Source organism: Lucilia cuprina, chromosome X (genome assembly GCF_022045245.1).
Source record: "Lucilia cuprina isolate Lc7/37 chromosome X, ASM2204524v1, whole genome shotgun sequence".
Classification (NCBI taxonomy): Eukaryota; Metazoa; Arthropoda; class Insecta; order Diptera; family Calliphoridae; genus Lucilia; species Lucilia cuprina.
This window is the reverse complement of record NC_060949.1, coordinates 1807481-1830558: the sequence shown is the minus strand read 5'-3', so window position 1 is coordinate 1830558 and position 23078 is coordinate 1807481. Positions and strand designations below refer to the sequence as shown.

Here is a 23078-nt window from a genome sequence, read left to right as displayed (position 1 = left end):
TACAGGTTATAGTAATATAGTCCTAAATGTTAATAGGTAGACAGTTCGTAATTTTTTACTTTGGAATACCTGTATCGGAAATGACAAGAATTGGTATATAAGTAAACTTCTCAGATTTTAAGTACCATATTTAATAAATCTACAATGAAGATTACATTAAAGTACGAAGAGTTGTGTTCCGTTTTATGGAGTGTATCTTCAAAAGGGCCAGAAAGAATTGAAGACATTTCAAATTATATAAAAACTACATATAGTAGAAAAGTAGACAAAACAGGCATATCAAAAATTGAAAACTTTTTAAAACTTTTTGATGTAAAAAGTAAGTCTGTGGATGGAAATCAAAAGAAATTTCGATTAAAATTTTGTAGTTGGATGGAAACTACTACGGAAATCTCAACTTACAACACATCAGCAGGAGCGCCTTGCAAGTCATAAATCACCCCACACAAACCACCTTTCCCGTCCACTGAAATATAAAACACAATTTAATACAATATCATCAGTTAGTATAATTGCTATATAGTTATATAATTAATTCCTAATACTACTTGTTTTCTATAAAATAATCTGTCATATCGGTATACATATCCTTGTTTTGAGATGATAGAGTTTCATAACAAATCCATCTTTTTCGCATAGTTGAATGAACAGGATCAGAAGATAGAAGTAAACTATTAAAAATATCTTCATTCTGTGATTTCCTGGATCTCCTTGTTTGATGGTAATATATTGTGTCCTTTTCATGCAGAGCTTTCCTTAATATTTGGCAGTTATTTCCACTGAGACCCACTTACAACATAAGCGCTATTGCTTCCTCTTCAGTAAAATTTGATTGAGATGTTGGAGTTGGTATACTTTCCACAATTCGCTTAAGTCGGGTGATACATTAGGAAGAATAGTTGCAATATGTACGGCATCCATAGGTTGGTTTTCCTTTTTCAGCATTTCGTTAAATGTATCAGCAATTTCCTCATTTGATATTGCAAAAATTTTTTGTGTGGTAAAAAAACCTTGAACATAAGTCTTCGTATGACTTGCAAGGCGCTACTGTTGATGTGTTGTAGGTTGAGATCTCCGTAGTAGTTTCCATCCAACTACAAAATTTTCATCGAAATTTCTTTTGATTTCCATCCACAGACTTACTTTTTACATCAAAAAGTTTTCAATTTTTGATATGCCTGTTTTGTCTACTTTTCTACTATATGTAATTTTTATATAATTTGAAATGTCTTCAATTCTTTCTGGCCCTTTTCAAGATACACTCCATAAAACGGAACACAACTCTTCGTACTTTAATGTAATCTTCATTGAGAAGTTTACTTATATACCAATACTTCTCATTTCCGATACAGGTATTCCAAAGTAAACAATTACGAATTGTCTACCTATACATTTAGGACTATATTACTATAACCTGTAATTCAGCCAATTATATTTCTTATTAGTGAATGAAACGAAATTATCATTACATTATATTTTATTTATAAACGAAACAGAACGAAATGATCTGTCGAAAAAATTTAGGTAAAAAATAGTTATAAATTTCTGAAAATTTAAACATAATAGGATCTTTCAATTATAAGGATAAACAAACAAGTAGAAAATAGGTAAATATAAGATTTAAATATGTTCTGTCATATTTAATACTAAAATGTGAAAAAGATGAAATTAAAGGACACAGGTTTAAATGAACATATTTATGAATGTCCAATAATACGAATGGCAAAATTGTTGCATTGTCTACTCTATAGTACGAATAAAGTCACAATTTTTCTGTTCGATAGTACGAATAACGCATTTTTATGGGAATTTTGGTTTTATTTGCGTATGAATGAAGTTTTTATTTTGTTCTTATTTTATGATTTCATTATCATTCACCTTTAGCTCAGTAATTTTGAAGTTTTTTTTGTATTTATTACAAATATTTTGTGTTTTTAAAAGTCCTATACACACAATTTACTGCATGTATATTTACAAATCAACAATTATTTAGTGTAATTAATTTATTTTCTTGTAATTTCGATGACCAAAGAGAAGAAATTAAATTTAATGATATCGCCAATGAGAACAATATTGAAGCTTCAAAAGCGCTGTTATTGAAAAGGTCGTAGGAATCATTTTGCAAAGTAATAAACAACAATGTTTAATTATGGATTTTCTAATAAGTAAAATGTTATTTATATATGTCAATTTTGAAAGTAGTATGACTCCACATTCCAATGGGATTAAGCATTACTATATGTGATCCTTTAACTATTCTAATTTTTTAAGAGAAAATTTTAAATTAGAGAATTGTTTTTGAAAGTATATTCCATTCAAGTTTCTAATTAAAGTTTTATGTAATCTGAACATGTTTTATACTTTATGGAACAGATATGTACATGCAAATTGTCTTTGGCACACATATTTTTAAAAACATTAAAATTTAAAACCTTCTGTATCTCATTTCAACCATTGGACTCACGATACTTTCATTAACAATTCGTATACGTAAATATATTCCTTTTATGCCTGTTTATTTACAAGAAATTTGAAATAATACATATTTATTATATTTTGTTTCGTTATGTAATTTTTCATGAAAAATAAAACAAAAATAAATAAAATCTTATATTTTATGTGTATTATTTGAATTTAAACATACAAAATGTTCAATATTACGAATTTTTCGGTACTACAACAAATATGTAATATATGACAAAATCTTTATTTATGAACAAAACTCAATGAAATTTTCAAGGCTTGTTAAATTTGTCATTTCAAATAAGAAAATGAAAAAAAAAAATGAAAAGGTCAAAGGGCATCCCGCAATTCCCAAAAATAGGAATGAAAATCCCAAAATTGTGATTTTTACTTTTTTGCCCATAGGGTCCACATTTCTTTCAGGGCTGGGAAAATACTTTTGGAGTAAATAGAAATCATATTGAGGTTTCCAAAACTGCTTTCAGTTTTCTGATCCCAGCTTTGGGATTTTAGAACATGTCGCGCAAAGTTCAAGTTTTGATAAAAAATAAGGAGTGAGATCGAAAAATTCTTAACATACATATATGTTTATAAAAAAGAAACCACTAAACTTCCAGCTTTATTTTTTTTTATTTGATTCAAATTATTATTACAATTTACAAAAAAAATATTTTTATAGTTTTAATCACTAGTGATGAAATTTTAAACCCTTTTCGGAAACCCTTCCATTAACGTTTTTATAGTGCTTTCTGTCACTTTGCTCGAACATGTAGTCCATCTCCGTTTAAAATCTACCACACTTTTGGACACATTTTTTGTACTCTTCAATTCTCTTGTAACAAGAGCCCAATATCTCTCCACTGGCCTTAGCTCCGGGCAGTTTGGAGGATTTGCCTCTCTTGGTACAAATACCACATTATTGTTCTTGTACCACTCAAGGGCTTGTTTACCATAGTGACATGATGAAGTCTTATGAATGGAAGCAGCCTTTTTTGTAAACATTCCTTGATGTAAATTTCGATATTTATAGAGCCTTCTACCTGAACCAGGTTTTCTATCAATTGACAAGTTCTCCCGGTACTGTTTAATAACATTGGAAACAGTTTGACTCAGACCTTTATATGCTTGGCCAACTTTTTGTAAGACCAAGTTGGGTTTAGTTGAAAATATTTAATAATTTCAGTATGCACTTTTTTCTGGTCACTCATTTTAATCAGATTAACAAAAAAATAATATAATTGACATTACACATAATAACTGACATGTTTTTCAAAGGTAATTTGATCAAAAAAAAATCAAATAATACTTTGGTTGAAAAATGTAATGAAAAACGTGTGTTAAGAATTTTTCGAACTCACTCCTTAGGTCATAATCGGAAGGATGCAGTAGCAATATTTTAAAAAAATAGGACAAGTTTTTTACGCTAAAGCGTTTTGCGTAAAGATACCTTTTAGAAAACTATAAAATTGTTATATGTTCTCAAAGAAAATTTTATTTTATTAATAAAAGAGTTAAGACACATTTTTGGCAAAAGAACGGCAAAAATCTAAAATTTTTTGAATTTCTAAATTGAAAAACGTATATTTTTGGATCTGTAAATGATATTGATCTGAAATTTTTTGTATATTATTGGAAATTTTTTTTGTCTAACTAACTAAGAAAAATTGAGTCATTTGGTCCAAAATTGCGCCCGGTATTCAAGAAAAGGCGGACCAAGGTATGGTAAATTTTGTATCACTAAATTTTTAAATGCCTATAACTCGGATATTATAAGAGATAAGTAGTATGTCCAAGCATGTTTCAAGATCTTGTCGAGCGCTTTCAGAAAATATAAAAGTCTTTGTATTTGGATGAAAAAAAAAAAAAAAATGGCACGAATTTAAAAATTTTACATGTCGTAGGTACCCTACTTTGAGCCGCCACAGCGCCGTCCCTGGGGAATCTGCGGGGTTCATCTTCAAAACTTAAACTCGAATACTCCTTGGCAACGCTTACGCAAAATGTTATCCCGATCGGATCAGCCGTTTAGAAATGCCAGATTTATTTCCAAAAAATTTCGATTCTGCCCCACTGTGTATTGATTGACACGAAATCATGAAAAACGTCCTCGAAATAAACATTAAAAATATCCCTAAAAATTAGTTTAGTAACCAACAACAACGAAAATTGTGTGTTTAACATGCTTTCTGTGTTATTAATTCACGGCGTCATGAAATAACTCCCCAAAACAAAAAGAAATAACTCCCTGAAAATTGTTTAAGAAGTAAAAAACAACGAAATTTGGGGATTTAAATCGTTTTTTTGGGCATTGTTTCACATTTAAAATGGGGAGTTATTTCATTATGAAATAATTCCTCAAAGTTAAAAAATGAAATAATTCCCTAAAAATATTTTTGGGGAGTTATTTCATTACTTTTATCACACGAAATAAAAAAATATATGTCTGATATACGGCTGATGTTTATAACATAAAAAATATTCGCCCTATACCCACCTTAAAGTCGGCTTAGAATCGTTTTCTGAGTAGATTTAGCTATGTCCGTCTGGACGGCTGGCTGTTAGGGTTTTCAATTATTTGGGTTTTTTGTCTTATTCGGTTTATTCAACAAATAATTATTTGATGTTGTATATTAATCGGATAATTTAAAATTATTTGGTTAATCGAATAAAAGAAAACTTAAAGTTTTGACTGTTTTTTTACAAAAATGTTCTTCCCCTTATAAACAAAATTATAATTTTCACTCCTTTCAATTCCACTCTATGTAAATTTGTTTTTACGTAAAAATTCTTTTCTTTATATAGAAATTAATATTTTTAAAACAGTTCCACGAGTTCAAAATACCATTGTTCCATTGTATGACTGTTTGCGGAAGAAGTTATTACACTTATTTAGGAACACAAATATGTAAAAGCTTCTAGATTGTTACTTATTCTTATTGTTAAATATTATTAAATACTAGCTTATAACCCGCTACCTTGTAAGCGAGCCGAAAAAGAAAATTGTGGTAACCTCTCTATTTCTTAATGTTGTACTACCGATATTTTAGAAAATTCAAAGAGTACCTTTTTATGGACGAAAAGTTCCAAGTACCAAGTCCCCTATTATGGGTTCTTACATGCCATACATGATTAATTTTATGTTTTTAGGTTCAGTATTATAGAAATTTAAAAAAGTACCTTTTGAAGAACAAAAAAGTACCAAAAATACCCCTTTTATCGGATCTCACTTAATCCGGTCCATACATGCTTAATATCATGGTTCTAGATTCAATATTACAGAAATTTCCAAAAGTACCTTTTGAAGAACCTAAAAGTATCCTAAAAATACCCCTTTTATCGGATCTCTCTTAATCCGGGCCATACATGCTTAATTTCATGTTTCTAGGTTCAATATTATAGAAATTTCAAAAAGTACAAAAAAGCCCCCTTTTATGCATAAAGGACTAAAAGTAAGTACATTTTTCTCCCCTTAAGCGTTCGAATATCCAAAAAGTACTAAATACTTATTTTTATTTTTTCGTTAAGTTATGAATAAGCCAAAAATATTTTTTGTTTGTTCTTTGGTTTAAAAGATACATGGGGTGCAAAAAAGTAACAAATGCAGTTTTTACCCGTTTTTTCTCTAAAGGGCCCGAATTTGAAAAAAAATACCAGACACATGTCCTCTTATTTTTAAGTGAACGACGAGAGATATGAAGTTACCGAATTTACCCATTTTTACCCCCTAAACATTCGAATTTCCAAAAATCCCACCTTAGTGGATCTATTCAGTGTGAGACCAATCTTCTGTCCAAATTTTAGCTCTTTAGCTTCAACCGTTTAGGCTGTGGGATGATGAATCAGTAACGTTAGAATTTTATATATATAGATTATTAACTTCTGTCGGTAAAAGCAGTTCTTAATATTTATGCTGAAACTTTTTTCTGTGAACAATCAATTGAGGGTTAAAAATAACCTGATTTAGAAAATAATGGTTAGTGTACTTTATTTTCTCCTGTTCTGTAATTTGCTGCATAAATATGGTCATCGTAGTTATATTCGGCGTCATAACATAACTTCCCAAAACAAAAATGAAATAACTCCCTAAAAATTTGTTCAGAAAGCAAAAACAGCGAAATTTGGGGATTTAATTCGTTTTTTTGGGGCATTATTTCACATTTAAAACGGGAAGTTATTTCATTATGAAATAATTCCTCAAAATTCAAAAATGAAATAAATCCCTAAAAATATTTGTGGGAAGTTATTTCATTACATTACTTTTAAAATAAAAATAAAATAATAAATAAAAAAATATATGCTAAGAATACATTCTCCCTGTATCAAGAGTGATCAGCCTTAGGCCGACTATTTAGGAAATCTTTAATAAGCGAAGCCGGTGAGGGTCATATTATAGAGTAGTAAGGAATATAGGAATTCTTCCCTATAAACATCAGGGTGATATTTGGAATATGGCTTAAGTCAATTATGCACTGAGCTCTTTAGAAATAACAAAATACTAATTTTTTAAAATCAAATATTTTTGGTAAATTTTTAAACCGTAAGCGTATGAGTCAATTATAAACCGATACTCATAAAATTTTGTACAAAGATTTCATTTCGTATATAAATTGTTGATGTGAATATCTAACACATTTTTCATAAAATAATGGACCGATCGGAAAAAAATTTTACATTAACATTTCTGTACATACGAGCAATACTTGTACCAAATTTAATTTGTATCGAATAGGGCTTGTAAACATTGTAATCAAACTACAGGTCGCAATTTTGGAGATCATTCATTGAAATTAGGCACATTATCTTTTATGGCACTGTAGACGAAGCCTATTAAAATAGTTAACATCGGTCCATTATTTCACCTAGGCCCCATAGATCTGAACCCGCTAAATAGGGCTTTTAAGTTCATAATTATGTTTAATATACTCGTATCTCTGCAAAATTAAGTTCTATACTAGTATTGATGATCGCGATGAACTTTATAATTATAGGGCCTCATTTGACCCTAGCCCCTCTAAAAAGCCCCCATCAAAATTTGACTTAAATATCCACAGTTTTATTAAACAGTAAATGGCTTTAGTATATCTGAGGCAAGGTACAATTAAACTTAAATGATTTATTATGAAAACCAAATCACATTTTATTTTTATTTTTTTTTGTACTTTTTGAAATTTCTATAATATTGAACTTAGAAACATGAAAAAAAGCATGTACGGCCCAGATTAAGTAACGACCCATAAAAAGGGACATTTTTGATCGGATTAAGTGAAATCCCATAAAAGCGGTGTTTTTGATACTTTTCGTTCATAAAAAGGTAGTTTTTGAAATTTTTATAATATTGAACCTAGAAACGTGAAATTAAGTATATAGAGCCCGGATTAAGTGGGAACGTACTCTTTTAAATTTTTATAACATTAAACATAGAAACATGAAATTAAGCATGTTAAGTGAGAACCTCAAATAGAGAACATTTTGGTACTTTTCGTTCTTCTAAAGGTACGTTTTGAAATTTCTTTAATATTGAACCTAGAAAAATAAAATTAACTATGTATGGGCCGGATTAAGTGAGATGCGATAAAAGAGATATTTTTGGTACTTTCTGGTTCTTCTAAAGCATAGGCGGCCAACAGTGTTGCCAACATTGGTCAAGCAAAACGCGCGCAAAAAAATTAAAAAGGGGTAAAAAAGCGTAATTTTCTAACTGAAAATGGGTAAAAAAGCACTAACGTTTTTTCAGTCAAATATTGTTTATTTTAATAAAAATTGCACATTATTTCGCTCATTTCCTACAAGACTCCAAAATTCGTTTTTAGAACATTGGGCTGCAAAACAAAACATGCGTCATACTAAAGTCTTTCACCGGTGTGAGTTAGATTTTTAGTAACGTAAGAACTAAAACTAATGTTTGACGAATATTAGATAAATAAGATGAGAATTTTAAAAATTGTAAAATGTCATTAAACATTCAAACTGACAGGCACACTACCAACTGGCCAACCGATGTACCCACACCCAAATTGTAAAATTTTACAAAACTTATGAAATATATATTTATTTTTTTGCAAAATTTATATATATTATTTTTAAGTTTTTTGAGTTCTGGAAAAATTGTTAATTTCACTGATAGTGAATAACATAACTTATTTTAAAGTATTTTGAATATTTTGTTTTTGAAGAATATTTGCTTTTGTACATTTTGTACATAGATTTTGTTTTGTTGGTCAGTTATAGACCAATCGTCATAAAATTCGGCATAAAGAATTATAATAAAAATCTTTTTATTGCGAGTACAACGATGAAGTAATCATGGAGGCTTTATATATGAGGGATAGATTCAATTGTGTAAAAAAATTATATAAAACTTATTTTTTGTCAATTTTCATCGCTGTACTCATATTTTTAAGGGGACCTTAATAGGGGGTAGGGTACGTTACCGATAAATCCGAATTAAATTCGGTAGGAAGATTACATTTGTATAAAAGTAGTTTATTTCGAATTTCTCCGCTAAACACGTATTTTTAAGTCAGTAATGAACGTTAAAATCAATTTTTGAAGGTGACCATATGTGGGGGTAGGGTCAATTATGGACCGATTGCCGTAAAATTTTTGGCTTATATAAAACATATTTATGTCGAATATTTTTAAGTCGGTAATGAGTATTAATGTCATTTGGTAGAGAAATTTTGATGCATATAAAAATTTGTGGAAAAATTTAACTTGTTTGCTCTTTACGTTCTAACCCTATCGTGCTTTCAACAGACAGACGGACGGACAGATGAACAGACGGATGGACATGGTTAGATCGCCTTAGAATTTAATAAGGACCCAAAATATATACGACCAATGTGTTACAAACGGAGTGACAAAATCAATATACCCCACTCATCTTGGGTATATGTTGGGTATAAAAAGCACTAAATGCACTGTCATAAAATTAGAAAGCACCACTTTAGTGCCTTTTTGAAGAAAGGCACCATGAGCAAAATTTTCCGCGTTTGGCACACCAAAAAGCACCGCAAATAGTGCTAAAAGCACTAAGTTGGCAACACTGGCGGCCAAACATGCCCTTGCGGGCAATGTGTTATTCTCACTTATACACAGCAATACGAATTTTCTCAGCAAAAGCACTCAGTAAACACAAAACAAAAACAATTCAATTTAGTTGCATGCCAGCATTTAACAGGAAAGGTCTGTGACGCTTTATGAAATGATACACGGTGAATATTTTCAAAAACCGTTACAAGTAAACATTTTTATGAATGCTTTTGTTATTATTATACTTAAATATAATAAAACAAGCCAATATGTGGAATATTGAATGGGAAAAGAATAATCATATTATTTGCTTTATAAACAAATACCACACATAAATACAAGCATACTATTTTTTTCAGTGCAAAGCACACATATTTCCATTTTTGCACTCTTTTTTATTTTCACTACAATATATGCATTTCAAATATTCTCTTTCTGGCCGCCTATGGTTTAGATCATAGGCGGCCAAACATGCCCTTGCGGGCAATGTGTTTTCTCTCTTATACACATGCAATACGAATTTTCTCAGCAAAAGCACTCAGTAAACACAAAACAAAAACAATTCAATTTAGTTGCATGCCAGCATTCAACAAGAAAGGTCTGTGACGCTTTATGAAATGATACACGGTGAATATTTTCAAAAACCGTTACAAGTAAACATTTTTATGAATGCTTTTGTTATTACTATACTTAAATATAATAAAACAAGCCAATATGTGGAATATTGAATGAGAAAAGAATTTTTTGTTTTTATTTTAATATATTTAAGGACGCTGAATGCCTTGTATATAAAAAATTAAAAAAGATTACTGCATACACACTTAAGCGACATTATGATAGTTACCATACGAATCATCACGCAGTAGTTGGAATTGATAGAAATCAATTAATTTCAAAATTAAAAAAAGATTTGGAAATTAAAAACAAGGAAATATTGAATAATTATAATTACAAGGACACAAAATACCAAATAGCCAAGCAAAGGCAACTTACGCTGTTGCTTTGGCATTGGCGAAAAAAGGTCGACCTATTGAGGATGGGTTTTTTTTAAAGAAATGTGTTCTTCCATTTTTCCTTTTTTCGGCGAATTAGGTGTAAAAATGGAAGATATCATACATACATACATACATACATACATACATACAAACATACATACATACATACATACATACATACATACATACATACATATACTTTCCTTTAGTTATAAATTTATAATAAAATAATCATATTATTTGCTTTTTAAACAAATACCACACATAAAACAAGCATACTATTTTTTTCAGTGCAAAGCACACATATTTCCATTTTTGCACTCTTTTTTATTTTCACTATAACATATGCATTTCAAATATTCTCTTTCTGGCCGCCTATGGTTTAGATGCCTTGTGTATTTTGTTTTTTATTTCGTTTAGCGTTGTTGTTGTCCATTTTGTTTAGCTTTTGGTGTAATAATAATGTAGTCGGGAAAAAATTTAAAATTTATAAAACTAAGATGTTTAAAATAAACTATGGTGAAGGGTTTTTGGGATTTTTGGATTATATCTCTGTTATTTACCGACCGATTTTGCTGAATTTAAATAGCGATCTTCTCGAAAGCATGTCTAATAGAATTATTGAAGATTCGGATCTCGCCTATATCTGGGGTCCTCTAAAAACTGATTTCAACAGACAGCCAGACGGCCATGGCTTAATCGGCTCGGCTATCTATAAGGATCCTGAATATATATACTTTATAGGGTCGGAAAATTATATTAGAGAAATTACAAACGGAATGACAAACTTATATATACCTTTCTTACGAATGTGAAGGGTATAAAAATAACAAAACAAGAAATAAGAAAATTTCTAAATAATCAAATATAACTCAAACTAATTTCTAGTGGTAATTTTTTCAAGTGTGTAAAAGTTACGTTGTTTTTTAGATCTAGTTAAATAATAATTTATTTTAAGGATGACTGGAAGAAATGGCTTCAGATTCCAATCTGATTGGAATCTGAAGCCATCAAGCCATCAATCAGAAAAGTCAATTTTATATAAAATGAAAAGTGAAGTTTTTAATATATTGCAAATATATTCTTCAAATTATATAAAAATGGATGTTTTGAAGTCAAACATAAATGATATTTATATTGGAGTTGCTGCATATGAATCATTAACTCAGATATTTTAGAGATTGTACATGGAGGCAATTCGTCAAATAAAATAAAGATTTGATTTTAGTGATCAAAATTGGAATTTAGTGCAAGTCTAGAACCAGAAGTTTTTAAATTAAACAATTAAGAGTGTTATATTCGGTTATGCCGAATCTTTTATACCCACCATCAAATCACTGCCATATAAATGAACTTTGATATTTTCAATATTTTATTATTATATATCGATATTAATAAAAACATCATTTGAAAGGGGTCCATTAAATTATTTTATGTCGAATTGCATTGCGGTATTCGTATTTTTCGCGTCATTTTGTGGGGGGAATTTATATGGGGTGTTGTTATTATGGACTGACCTTATAAAAACTGGTAGAGAGATTTAGGTTCCTATAGAACTTATCAGTGTCGAATTTCATCGCTGTACTCGCATTTTTAAGCCATTAATGGTGGGTAGGGTCAACTATGGACCGATCCACATAAAACTTGGTAGAAAGATATTGCCTCATATAAAACTTATTTCTGGGAAATTTTATCACTGTACTCATATTTTTAAACCAGCAATGAGCATTAAAGTAATTTTTTGAAGGGGACCTTATACGAGGGGTAGGGTCAATTATAGACCGATCCACATAAAATTTGGTCGAAAAGTTTTGGTTTCTAAGATACTTAATTATGTCAAATTTCTTCGCTACATTCGTATTTTTACGCACATAATTAACGTTAAAGTCGTTTTCTAAAGGGTCCTTATATGGGGGGTAGGGTCAATTATGGACCGATTTACATAAAATTTTGTAAATTTTGACTCGTATAAATTTTACTTCTGTGAAATTTCATTGCTATAATCCTATTTGTAAGCCAGTAATGTGCATGAAATAAATTTTTGGGTAGACTTTTTATGGGGGGTAGGGCCAACTATGGACCGATCCACATAAAATTTGGTAGAGAGATATTGCCTTGTATAAAACTTATTTCTTGGATTCTCATAAAATTTCATAGAGAGGTTTTTGCTACTAAGACACTTACCACTAATGTCAAATTACATCGCTATACTCGTTTTTTTAAGCCAATAATCAGCGTTTAAGTCATTTTTGAAGGGTACCTTATATGGGGGGTAGGATAAATTAAGGACCGATCCACATAAAATTTGGTGGAGAGAGGTTTTTGCTACTAAGACACTTACCACTAATGTCAAATTTCATCGCTATACTCGTTTTTTAAGCCAGTAATCCGCGTTTAAGTCATTTTTTGAAGGGTACCTTATATGGGGGGTAGGATAAATTAAGGACCGATCCACATAAAATTTGGTGGAGAGATATTGGCTCGCACGAAACTTATATATTTCGAATTTCATCGCTATATTTCCATTTTTAAGCCAGTAATCAGCTTTTTAGTAATTTTCTAAAGGGGACCTTATATGGGGGGTAGGAACAATTATGGTCCTATGTCCGCCATAATGCAGAATTTTATTTCAGACATCAAAAAACTGACCTATGCGAAATTTTGTGGCATTTGATTCATAAACAACGAATTTATGAATATTTGAATTTCTTTATACAATATTCCGGGGGTACATTTGTATGGGGGCTATGTGAAATCGTTGACCGATTTTGCCCATTTTTAATACCAAACATTTCTGATCAATAAAATATATTTTGGAAAAATTTCATCTCAATATCTCTTATTTGGTGGACGCTATCTGGCCAACAACAGATAGACGGACGGACATAGCTAGATCGTCTTAGAATCTTAAGAGGTCCCAGAATATATATACTTTATGGGGTCTTAGAGCAATTTTTCGATGTGTTACACACGAAATGACAAAATCAATATACCCCCATCTTTTTTGAAGTGGGTATAAAAATTCTTTAGAAGAATGTTTGTTTCCCAATCTACAAAAAGTAATTCAGTTTATTTTAACATTACCTTTTTCAAATGCTTCTGCTGAAAAAATTTTTAGTAATTTGAAAAATTGCAAAACTGATTTAAGAAATAGAATGTCTTCTGAAACAATTGCACTCTTTTTTACTAATGAAGGAATTTTAAGAAACGGTAAAGAAAACTATGAACCTAGTCAAGCAATTATCAAAAAGAATTGGAAATAGTGATCCCAGTTATAACTATATATGTATATATAGAGATATTTTAATTATCTAATTTTATATTTTGTTTATAAATGAATTAATTATAATTATTTAAATATTCGTATAGAAAAATATGTATATGATTTATTTTGTTTCATTGTTTTTTCATGTTTAAATAAAAATTAAAAAAGGGCATGTGTAATTTTTTTTAAATGTGTAATTTAGGAGTCAATCAAGTGTAGTTTCTAAATTTTTTGGTGGCAACACTGCTCTTGTTTGTAAAACAAGGCACAACAAGAGCAGCACTAATGTGTTGTTATTGGCTAGAAACATGAAAGGTACTTTTTGAGTTTTCTATAATACTGAACATAGAAACATAAAATTAAGTATGCAAAGTCCGGATTAGACACACACCAAAGGTGCTTTTTGAATTTTCTATAATATTGAACCCAGAAACACGAAATTAAGTATGTAGAGTCGGAATTAGGTGAAGTGTAAGTAAAAGAAGACTTTTTGGTACCGATTTTTTGTTATAAAATTCGCCTATCAATTCTAAAATATTTTTTTCTTGCAAAGCAGATTTATTTTTTATTGCCTGACAGGTACAGGCTTAACTGCTAGTTTTACACATAAAGAGCCATATAGGCTCTGCACCTCATAATACATGTATGAATGTATATTCGGGCATGGCGGACCATTTCATACATCAGTGTTTATGTTCAACATTTTTATTATTTTATAAATAATAAAAATAAGTTTGACAAAAATAAGAGATTTTCTATAAGGAACTCAAATAGGTAGAGGCATTTACGTCATTTCAAAGTTATTTTTATAAAATTCAACCGTGTTATTAGTGTATGAAAGCGAATTTTGACCTTCAAGCCATTTTCTGAAAAGGAGTTTATATTAAACTAGCTAATACCCGAAGTGCTCCGCTATCCCAATCGAAATTAAATACATAGTAACAAAAAATTATTTATTTAATTACTAAATTATACATTTTTCTTAAAGATTTATTTGTTCAATTCACAACCCTCTTGTATTGGCGTAACGCAAGTTTTTTGTAATAGTTTACACTGTTGTATCCGTGTTGTTGGTAATTTTCATTATTTAGCCCAATACATCTTTACATTTGTTTTTCATATGTTTATTTTTTTGCGTATTAGACCCGAAGGCTATCATTCTCACGTGATTGTCAATTAATGGCTAAAAAGAAGAAAACAATTTGTTTTTAATGTAAACAAAAATGGAAAATAAGATTGACACGCCGGTAAGATAAATTAAAAAACTATTTTTAAAATTTAATTATTTTTTTAAAATCCTTTTCAGCCTAAACCGAAACGCGTTCGACTAAATCCTACAAGGAAGTGGACCATTCCAGAAGAAAAAGCTCTAATCGAGTTCTTGATGGAAAATAGGGATTTTGAAGTATGTTTTTTGAAAAAAGATAAATATTTTATTAATTTTACTAATTTTCAATTCAGAAACCATCAACGCAGGTCTTCTACAAACGCTTTTGTGAGGAAAAGCAATTGTCGATGCATTGGACACAGGTGCGCTCAAAGGTGAGAAACATGCGTGTTAGCTATAACAAAGCGAAGGCATGGGAAGGGTCAACTGGCGCCGGTAGTATGCAAGGGGATACTGTTAAAGGTGACTTATTTTATTAAAGAAATTTGTATCAAATTTTATCTGTATATTTCTTTGTTACAGCCACTTTGTTGAAAATGTGCAGCTACTTTGATGAACTCGATGATTTGTTTGGCAACAGAATTGTACAGTGCGCAATTATTGAAGATTCCTTAGAATCTGAATGTGAAAGTTTTTTAAACTCAACAGAAACTGAGGACATAACAACTGCATCCGATACATCGGTTACTAACAATGCTCCCTCAACTAGTCGCAAAGGAATTTACTCCCGCACAGCAGTATCGGAAATATTAATGATGCAGACTGAAATGTTGGAAATAAAAAAACAAAAACTGGATAATGAAAGAATATTAAGGAAAGAGAAGTAAATATAATGGAAAGGACGTTGCTGTTAAAAGAAAAGGAATTGGAATTAAAAGAAAAGGAAATTGATAATCAAAAAGGAATAAAGATAATGGAGATAAAAATGAAAGAACGTCTAGCAATGGAGGAGTTGAAACTAAAATATAAATAGTAGTCTTAGCACAGTCTATATACTAGACTAAAGTCAAGTCTGTAGTCTATTCTATAGTCTAGTCTATAGTCTATTCTATAGTCTAGCCTATAGTCTAGTCTATAGTCTAGTCTATGGACTAGTCTATAGTCTAGTCTATGGACTAGTCTATAGTCTAGCCTATAGTCTAGTCTATAGTCTAGCCTATAGTCTAGTCTATAGTCTAGTCTATAGTCTAGTTTATATTCTAGTCTATAGTCTAGTCTATAGTCTAGTTTATATTCTAGTCTATAGTCTAGTCTATAGACTAGACTATAGACTACAGGAAATTACTGATGTAATATGTTTCTTTTGAAATAAAAAATTATTTTATTTAATAAAAATCCGATTACATATAAACATGGTTCAACATTTTTATATATTTGGGTGGTTTTCTATAAAACTAAGCAAGTCATTTCGATTATTTATTATTGGTCAAGTTTGTGGTAAAGTTACACCCGTTCTTTGTGAATTTACATCTTTTGAGTTAAACCGTAGAAGTATATTATGCAGAATACAACAAACCATAATCCAATTATTGCATTCCTTCTTATTTTTTTCATTCAGCAATCTAAATTTCCAATATTAGCGTTTACGAGAAAAATATAGCTCATGATTGTTTGTAGGTGCTTCAGCCAATTTAATTTCACCGCCATCGATATAGCCAACACATCCTGGCAATTCGCTTTTCGTTGCTGAAACCAATTGAGATCTTTCTAATTCACCTGGCCAATATAAAACATTGTTTTTGAGTTTTAAAATGGCTTTGAATACGCGTCTTGTAACATTTTGAATTGTTCCGCCATCACCAATTCCAAAAAGTGAAGCTACCTTGCGTACGGAAGCTCCATCGCCAGAGGAGCCTAGTCGATACAGAACAATTTTTAATTGTAGCTCAACTGGAAGTTGGGATTTGTGGCAAATTGTTTGAAAAACTTCATCATTTTGGATAAGGTCAAGGACGTGGGCAAATTCTTCTGGATTTAATCGTACCATTTGATTAAACCTATTGTCATCGAATTTATTTAAAACGTTATGTCTCCAGTCTGACGATTTAGGTAATCCTAAATGGACGCTTCTACGATGCGTTAGAAGATGAATCATGTTCATTGTGAAATCTTCTTGAATTTCATCCTCTTCTTCTTCGTCACCTGGAAATTCTATATTAAGTTTAAAACTGAAGATAAAGAACAGGAATATAGCTTACTTGAGTTAACCATTAACATTTGGAAATGATAGTTTTTGCATATAGCTGAAATTATTTTATTTTTCTCACTTTTCATTTTATTTAAAAATTAAAAACATACAAAATATTTTGGTCTTCTTGTTTTTAATTTTTTGACGTTTGACAATGAGAAATACAATGTGACAGTGAAAAATACAACTGGTTGTTCACAACCGAATATGTGTATAGCGTATTTCAATAAATTTTACAAAATACAGAACGGTTGTGAATTGGACAATTATAATTTTTCTTGATGACAAAATATTTCATTTAAATTATAAAGTAATACATTAATGATCTATTTATTTCTTACACTTACTTAATTATACCCTACACCACTATAGTGGGGAAGGGTATCATGCGTTTGTGCTGAAGTTTGTAACACCCAAAAATCGCCTCAGAATCACTTTCTGAGTCGATTTAGCTATGTCCGTCCGTCTGTCTGTGTGTCCATGTAAACCTTGTGCGCACGCTAAAGGTCGCAATTTTCAAAATAATTTGATGAAATTTGTCACATACTTTTTCTTTGGTTCAAGGACGATCGCTATTGAAAATGGTTGAAATCGGTCCATTATTTCTCCTAGCCCCCATACTACCGTACACCCCGAATTGGGCCTTTAAGTTCTTAAGTACGTTAAATGTTTTATAATGTCAACAAAACTCAGCAAAAATTAAATTTATTGAACAATAAATGACAATACTAATTTTTATTGTGATCGGGCCTCATTTGACCCTAGCCCATACAAGCTCCCCTTCAGAAAATGACTTGAAGGTTAAAATTAACTTATAATTACTTATAAAACGATTAAATTCTACATAAATCACTTTGTAGTAGACGTAAATTCATCTACCAAAATTAATAAGGATAAGCCCATATTTACCCCTTTTCCCTATGAGCCCTCTTGTAGAAAATCTTGTTTTTTGTCAACAAAAAGTAAAAATATTCCACAATAAAACAAATTAAATGCTTTATTTAAAAAAAGATCAAAATTTAAACAAACTGACTGGTGTAGGGTATCATATGGTCGGCAATGTCCGACTATAAAATCATAATTGTTTAATATATACCAGGGTACAGATAGCGATCGACTTCAATTCGCTCGCGAGCGAGTTTAATTCGAGCGATTTAAATAATTCATTTTTCGGCGATTAAATCTATTCGACTTGCGAGTTTAATTTTTAAACTCGCGATAAGAGTTGAAAATTTAAAGAGCGTAAAATAGAACTCGCTCGCGATTCGAGTCAAAACGAGTTAATCGCGAGTTTTATAATTTTGTAAATGGAATAAATTAAAATTTTCAAGGAATAATCAATTTATATATAAATATGACATAACCAAATAAGTTTCCCATTAAAATTATGTACGCGAATACATATGTACGTACATTATTTGCTGCAAAGTAGTAGACACTTCGTACATACATACATACATACATACATACATACATACATACATACATACATACATACATACATACATACATACATACATACATACATACATTCATACATACATACATCCATCATTCAACACGTGTTTTATTATCTTCATAATAAAATTTTCCAAACCATTTGATTCACAATCAATAATCTAACTGCCTATTTCACAATACCGAAACAACATTTTCTTTCTTATAAATATATTGAAAACAAAAAACAAAATTTTAAATTTTTTTGTTGTTTTCAATATATTTGTAAGAAAGAAAATGTTCTTTCGCATTTAGAGAAAAATAATAAATAAAACAAGTAGGAAAATATAGTCGGGCATGGCCGACCACCATGAGTATATTTTTAAAATTATTACTTTTTATAAAATTTTTATTTTTTGTAAAGAAACTTTTATGTTGAATATTACCATAATTCCAAAATATTTAAGCCATTTATTAATAAAAAAACTAAAATTTCTAAATGAGGTCAAATATGGGCCGATCCTCGGTAAATTTGGGAAAAGGATATATTTCTAAATAACAGTTAGTTTTGTTGAGTTTTATTGCGATACAAATGGTTACAAGTCAATTTTAGACGTTTAAGTCATTTTTTTGAAGGGGGGTTTGTATGGGGGCTAGGGTCAAATATAGGCCGATCCTTACGAAAATCTGCAGTGTCATTTATACTTATATAAAACTTATTTGTGCCAATTTTTAGAGAGATAGCAGAATATTTGACGTAATTATGACATAAAAAGTTCAAATCGGGAGGTCCAAATTTCATCAAATTATCTTGAAAATTGCGGCCTGTACCTTGCGCATAAGGTTTACATGGACAGCCAGCCAGCCGGACAGACGGACGGACGGACGGACGGACATGTCTTAATCGACTCAAAAAATGATTCTGAATCGATCAGTATACTTTAAGGTGGGTATTCGACCAATATTTTTGTATGTTACAAACATCAGCACAAACGTATAATACCCTCCCCACTATAGTGGTGTAGGGTATAAAAATGTTAAAGATCACTTGCATGTCCATCAATATACATATGTACATACATAACTACAGATAAAAAACATACACATTTAAATAAAAAGGTAGACGATATATTTCTTATACTTTCCCTCTTTTGCTTTGTCATAAAACCTACGGCTACACAATCACACATTCATAATTATTTCCCATATTATTGGTTCTTTTTTACCACAACAGAACCTGTTTCTTGCACACACATTTTGCTGATTTTTCGGCTCGAATTTAACTCGAATTCAATTCGTTTTCCACTTGCTCGTAAGCGAGTTGAAAAAACAAAAACATGTAAATATCGCTTACGAAGCGAATACAAAACACATAAAACTCTAATTAAAATTGTGCTCGCGTGTTCAAAAATAAAACTCGCGATTTTGAATTTTAAAACGAGCGATATAAATAAAATAGCAATCGCGAGCGATATTTTTACATACCCTAATATATACTTTTTTTCTTAAAAAATAATTGGGATATACAATTTTTTTGTTTTTGGGAAAATATCGGCGTATCCTTATAAATATTGGTAGAGGAATTCACGTATACTTCAAAGTTTTTCATTTAGAATTTAAAAGTGTTATTAGTGTTTGTAGGTGAATTTTCACCTTCAAGTCATTTTCTGAAGGGAGTTTGTATGGGGATAGGGTCAAATCATTACAAAAATCTGTGGTGTCATTAAAAGTTTTATAAAACTAAGTTTTGCCGACTTTTGTTGACATAATATAACATTTAACTAAATTATGAGCACAAAAATCCTATTCGGGGGTACGGTTGTATGGGGGCTAGGCGAAATAATGGCGCACAAGGTTTACAATAAAGTTTGCAATAAAATGGCGGACTACCCATGAGGAGAACGGCACGTCCCATATTAATTAAATACAAAAATTCGTTTATCTTGAGATAATATAACAGTTAGAGTCCTCAAAATTTGTCGGGCCACTTTAGTGTCAATATGATTATTAAGAATAAAATGTGGGAGGGCATTAGGGGGCGTGGTACCTCCCATATAAATTAAATGCGAAAATTCTTTTAATAACATTAACATCCTTGTAAACATTTTGGGTAATAAATTGGCGGACTACCTATGAGTGCTTGGAGCACATATATAAATAAAATAGAAAAGCTCGTATGTCTCAGAATCTGTTAGAGCTAAAATCTTTAATTTTTGCTTGAATAATTTTGACATTCATCTGAACATTTACCCCTTATTCACAAACTATATTTTTATACCATTCACCTTCGTGAGAAGGGTGTATATAAGTTTGCCATTCCGTTTGTAATTTCTATAATATAATTTTCCGACCCTATAAAGTATATATATTCTGGATCCTTATAGATAGCGGAGTCGATTAAGCCATGTCCGTCTGTTTCAGTTTTTAGAGGACCCCAGATATCGGCGAGATTCGAATCTTCAACAATTCTATTAGACATGCTTTCGAGAAGATCGCTATTTAAAATCAGCAAAATCGGTCGGTAAATAACGGAGATATGAGCAAAAATCCGAGACAACCTCTGAAAATTTCATCAAAAAATGTCAACAACAACACTGTATATACAAAAAGATTTACACGTGTGTGTGTAGATGTATTTGGTTTTATTTAGCTGTGTATTTTTTGTATGTTTGGAATCCAAAATACACAGCAAAAAATTATGATTTGCATTTTTTGTTAAAATAAAATAATTTTCCCTTTTGTTTTGCAAATATATTTTTTAATGAATAGAAAAAAGTATTTAAAATGTTATCAATTATATGAGAGTATATTGTGAGTTATTGTACAATAATTTTTATGCGAATAATGTAAGTTTGAAATTTAAAACTAACACAATTTTTTTCCAAGTGCTTTTTAAAACAATTTTTTTACGATAAACAAAAACAAAATCTACTTCTCGTTAATGTTTACCAGCAATGAATACGAAAGTGTTGTTGTTTTACTCTTGCTTGTGTACTAGGGTTGCCAGATTCCGATTCGCAAAAAGCTGGACATTGTGTTTTAAAAAGCTGCACAAAACAAAAAAAGCTGGACATGAAAAATACTGAGAAAATGTTAATTTTGGTATTGTGGAAATAATTTTACATTGACACACCAAAAAATGGTCATCACTCATCTGTGGACTTTTTGATTTTTACGCAAATATACTATTTGATATCCCTTAATTCAAAAATTCTTAAAATATAATTTGTTAATAATATTTGTTTTGACCATAATTCCGATTCTTATAAAAATAGTTTTAAACAGCTAAATTCTTAAAGGCATATCTAATTCAGTTATTTAAGATTTGGATTCCCAAGATTAATGGAGCCTCAAAAAACTAATTTAAAAAAAAACGTTGCATGAACTTTTTTAACAAGTGTAGTAGTTTCACACATTTTTTAATGATCTATTCAACTATGATATTCCAACTTGCATATATGCAAGAAATATCAATGTCATATCGTCCTTGTTTTGAATATTAGTACTTTGGGATTTTAACAAAGTTTTCAGAAAAAAAAACACATTAATTTAGCTGATATTTTGGCATATAGGTATACTTCATGGATTCGTATTTTGAATAATTACTCAATTTTTACGCGCTTTAGCGCAATTGAAAAAAAAATTATATTGACTTTTTTCCCATTTTATGCACAGATTTGAAGATTTCTTTCGACATATGAGTTAAGAGACTTTATGGGGTATATTTGACCAATTATAATACTGCGTAAAGGCAATCATCCACATTGGCAGAATCATCCAGAATTTAACAAGATAAAATAAAACCTCGTTTTAGGATTTATCCATAAAATCTAAATAAAAAATTTCATAAAAATCGGAATGGTAAATATAGCCTTCTTCGTTTTTTCATATAAGTACCACAAGTGCTTTAACTAAGAATGTTCCTATAAAAATATGAACGGATGGACGGGCAAGATTAGTTCGCTCCAAAAAGTTGATCAGTGCACCAAAAGTTGATCAGTGCACCAAAAGGTGAGTGAGAATCCAATATATTAAAATATATATTGAATTTTATATAGTTTGAAACACACAGCACTTTTTGCTAACTTCTGAACCAAAAAATATATCGATAAATTAAATATTTTCGGTTCAGTCTGTCACATAATATTTGCATATGCATATGTATGTAAGAATTAAAATTAAATACTAAAAACAAAACAATAAAAAATAATAACTTAGTCTAGTATATCTGTATAATAGATGTACAAGATAAAAATTATTGTGAAGTTATTTTAGCATGAAACTGGACAAGCATCAAAAAAGCTGGACAATCCAGCCAGGCTGACAACCCTATTGTATACTGTTAAGTACAACAACGAATTACTAGTGTTAAGCGCATATAAGTGTATAGAAAACACACTGTCTATAGCTAAGCGCATTTACAACAAGTAGGAAAGTATAGTCGGGCATGGCCGACCATATAATACCCTACACCATGAGTATATTTTTAAAATTTTTACTTTTTATAAAATTTTAATTTTTTGTAAAGAA

The 23078-nt window shown here is 30.3% G+C and overlaps 3 protein-coding genes across 8 annotated transcripts in view; 1 reads left to right on the top strand and 2 right to left on the bottom strand.

Moving 5' to 3' along the window:
• The window catches only part of LOC111687560 (hemicentin-2), a 419747-nt gene that overhangs the window by 27182 nt on the left and 369487 nt on the right, over positions 1 to 23078 (bottom strand). The gene's annotated exons all lie outside the window — the stretch shown is intronic.
• LOC124419685 lies at positions 14836 to 15750 on the top strand. Its single transcript, XM_046950021.1, has 4 exons — positions 14836 to 15002; positions 15062 to 15160; positions 15217 to 15385; positions 15446 to 15750. The coding sequence occupies exons 1-4, from the start codon at positions 14979 to 14981 to the stop codon at positions 15748 to 15750; spliced, it is 597 nt and encodes a 198-aa protein (XP_046805977.1). The 5' UTR covers positions 14836 to 14978.
• LOC124419667 lies at positions 16227 to 18763 on the bottom strand. Its single transcript, XM_046949972.1, has 3 exons — positions 18753 to 18763; positions 17122 to 17189; positions 16227 to 17065 (listed from the first exon to the last, which is right to left on the bottom strand). Exons 1-3 carry the CDS (start codon positions 18761 to 18763, stop codon positions 16500 to 16502), a joined length of 645 nt encoding a protein of 214 aa, XP_046805928.1. The 3' UTR covers positions 16227 to 16499.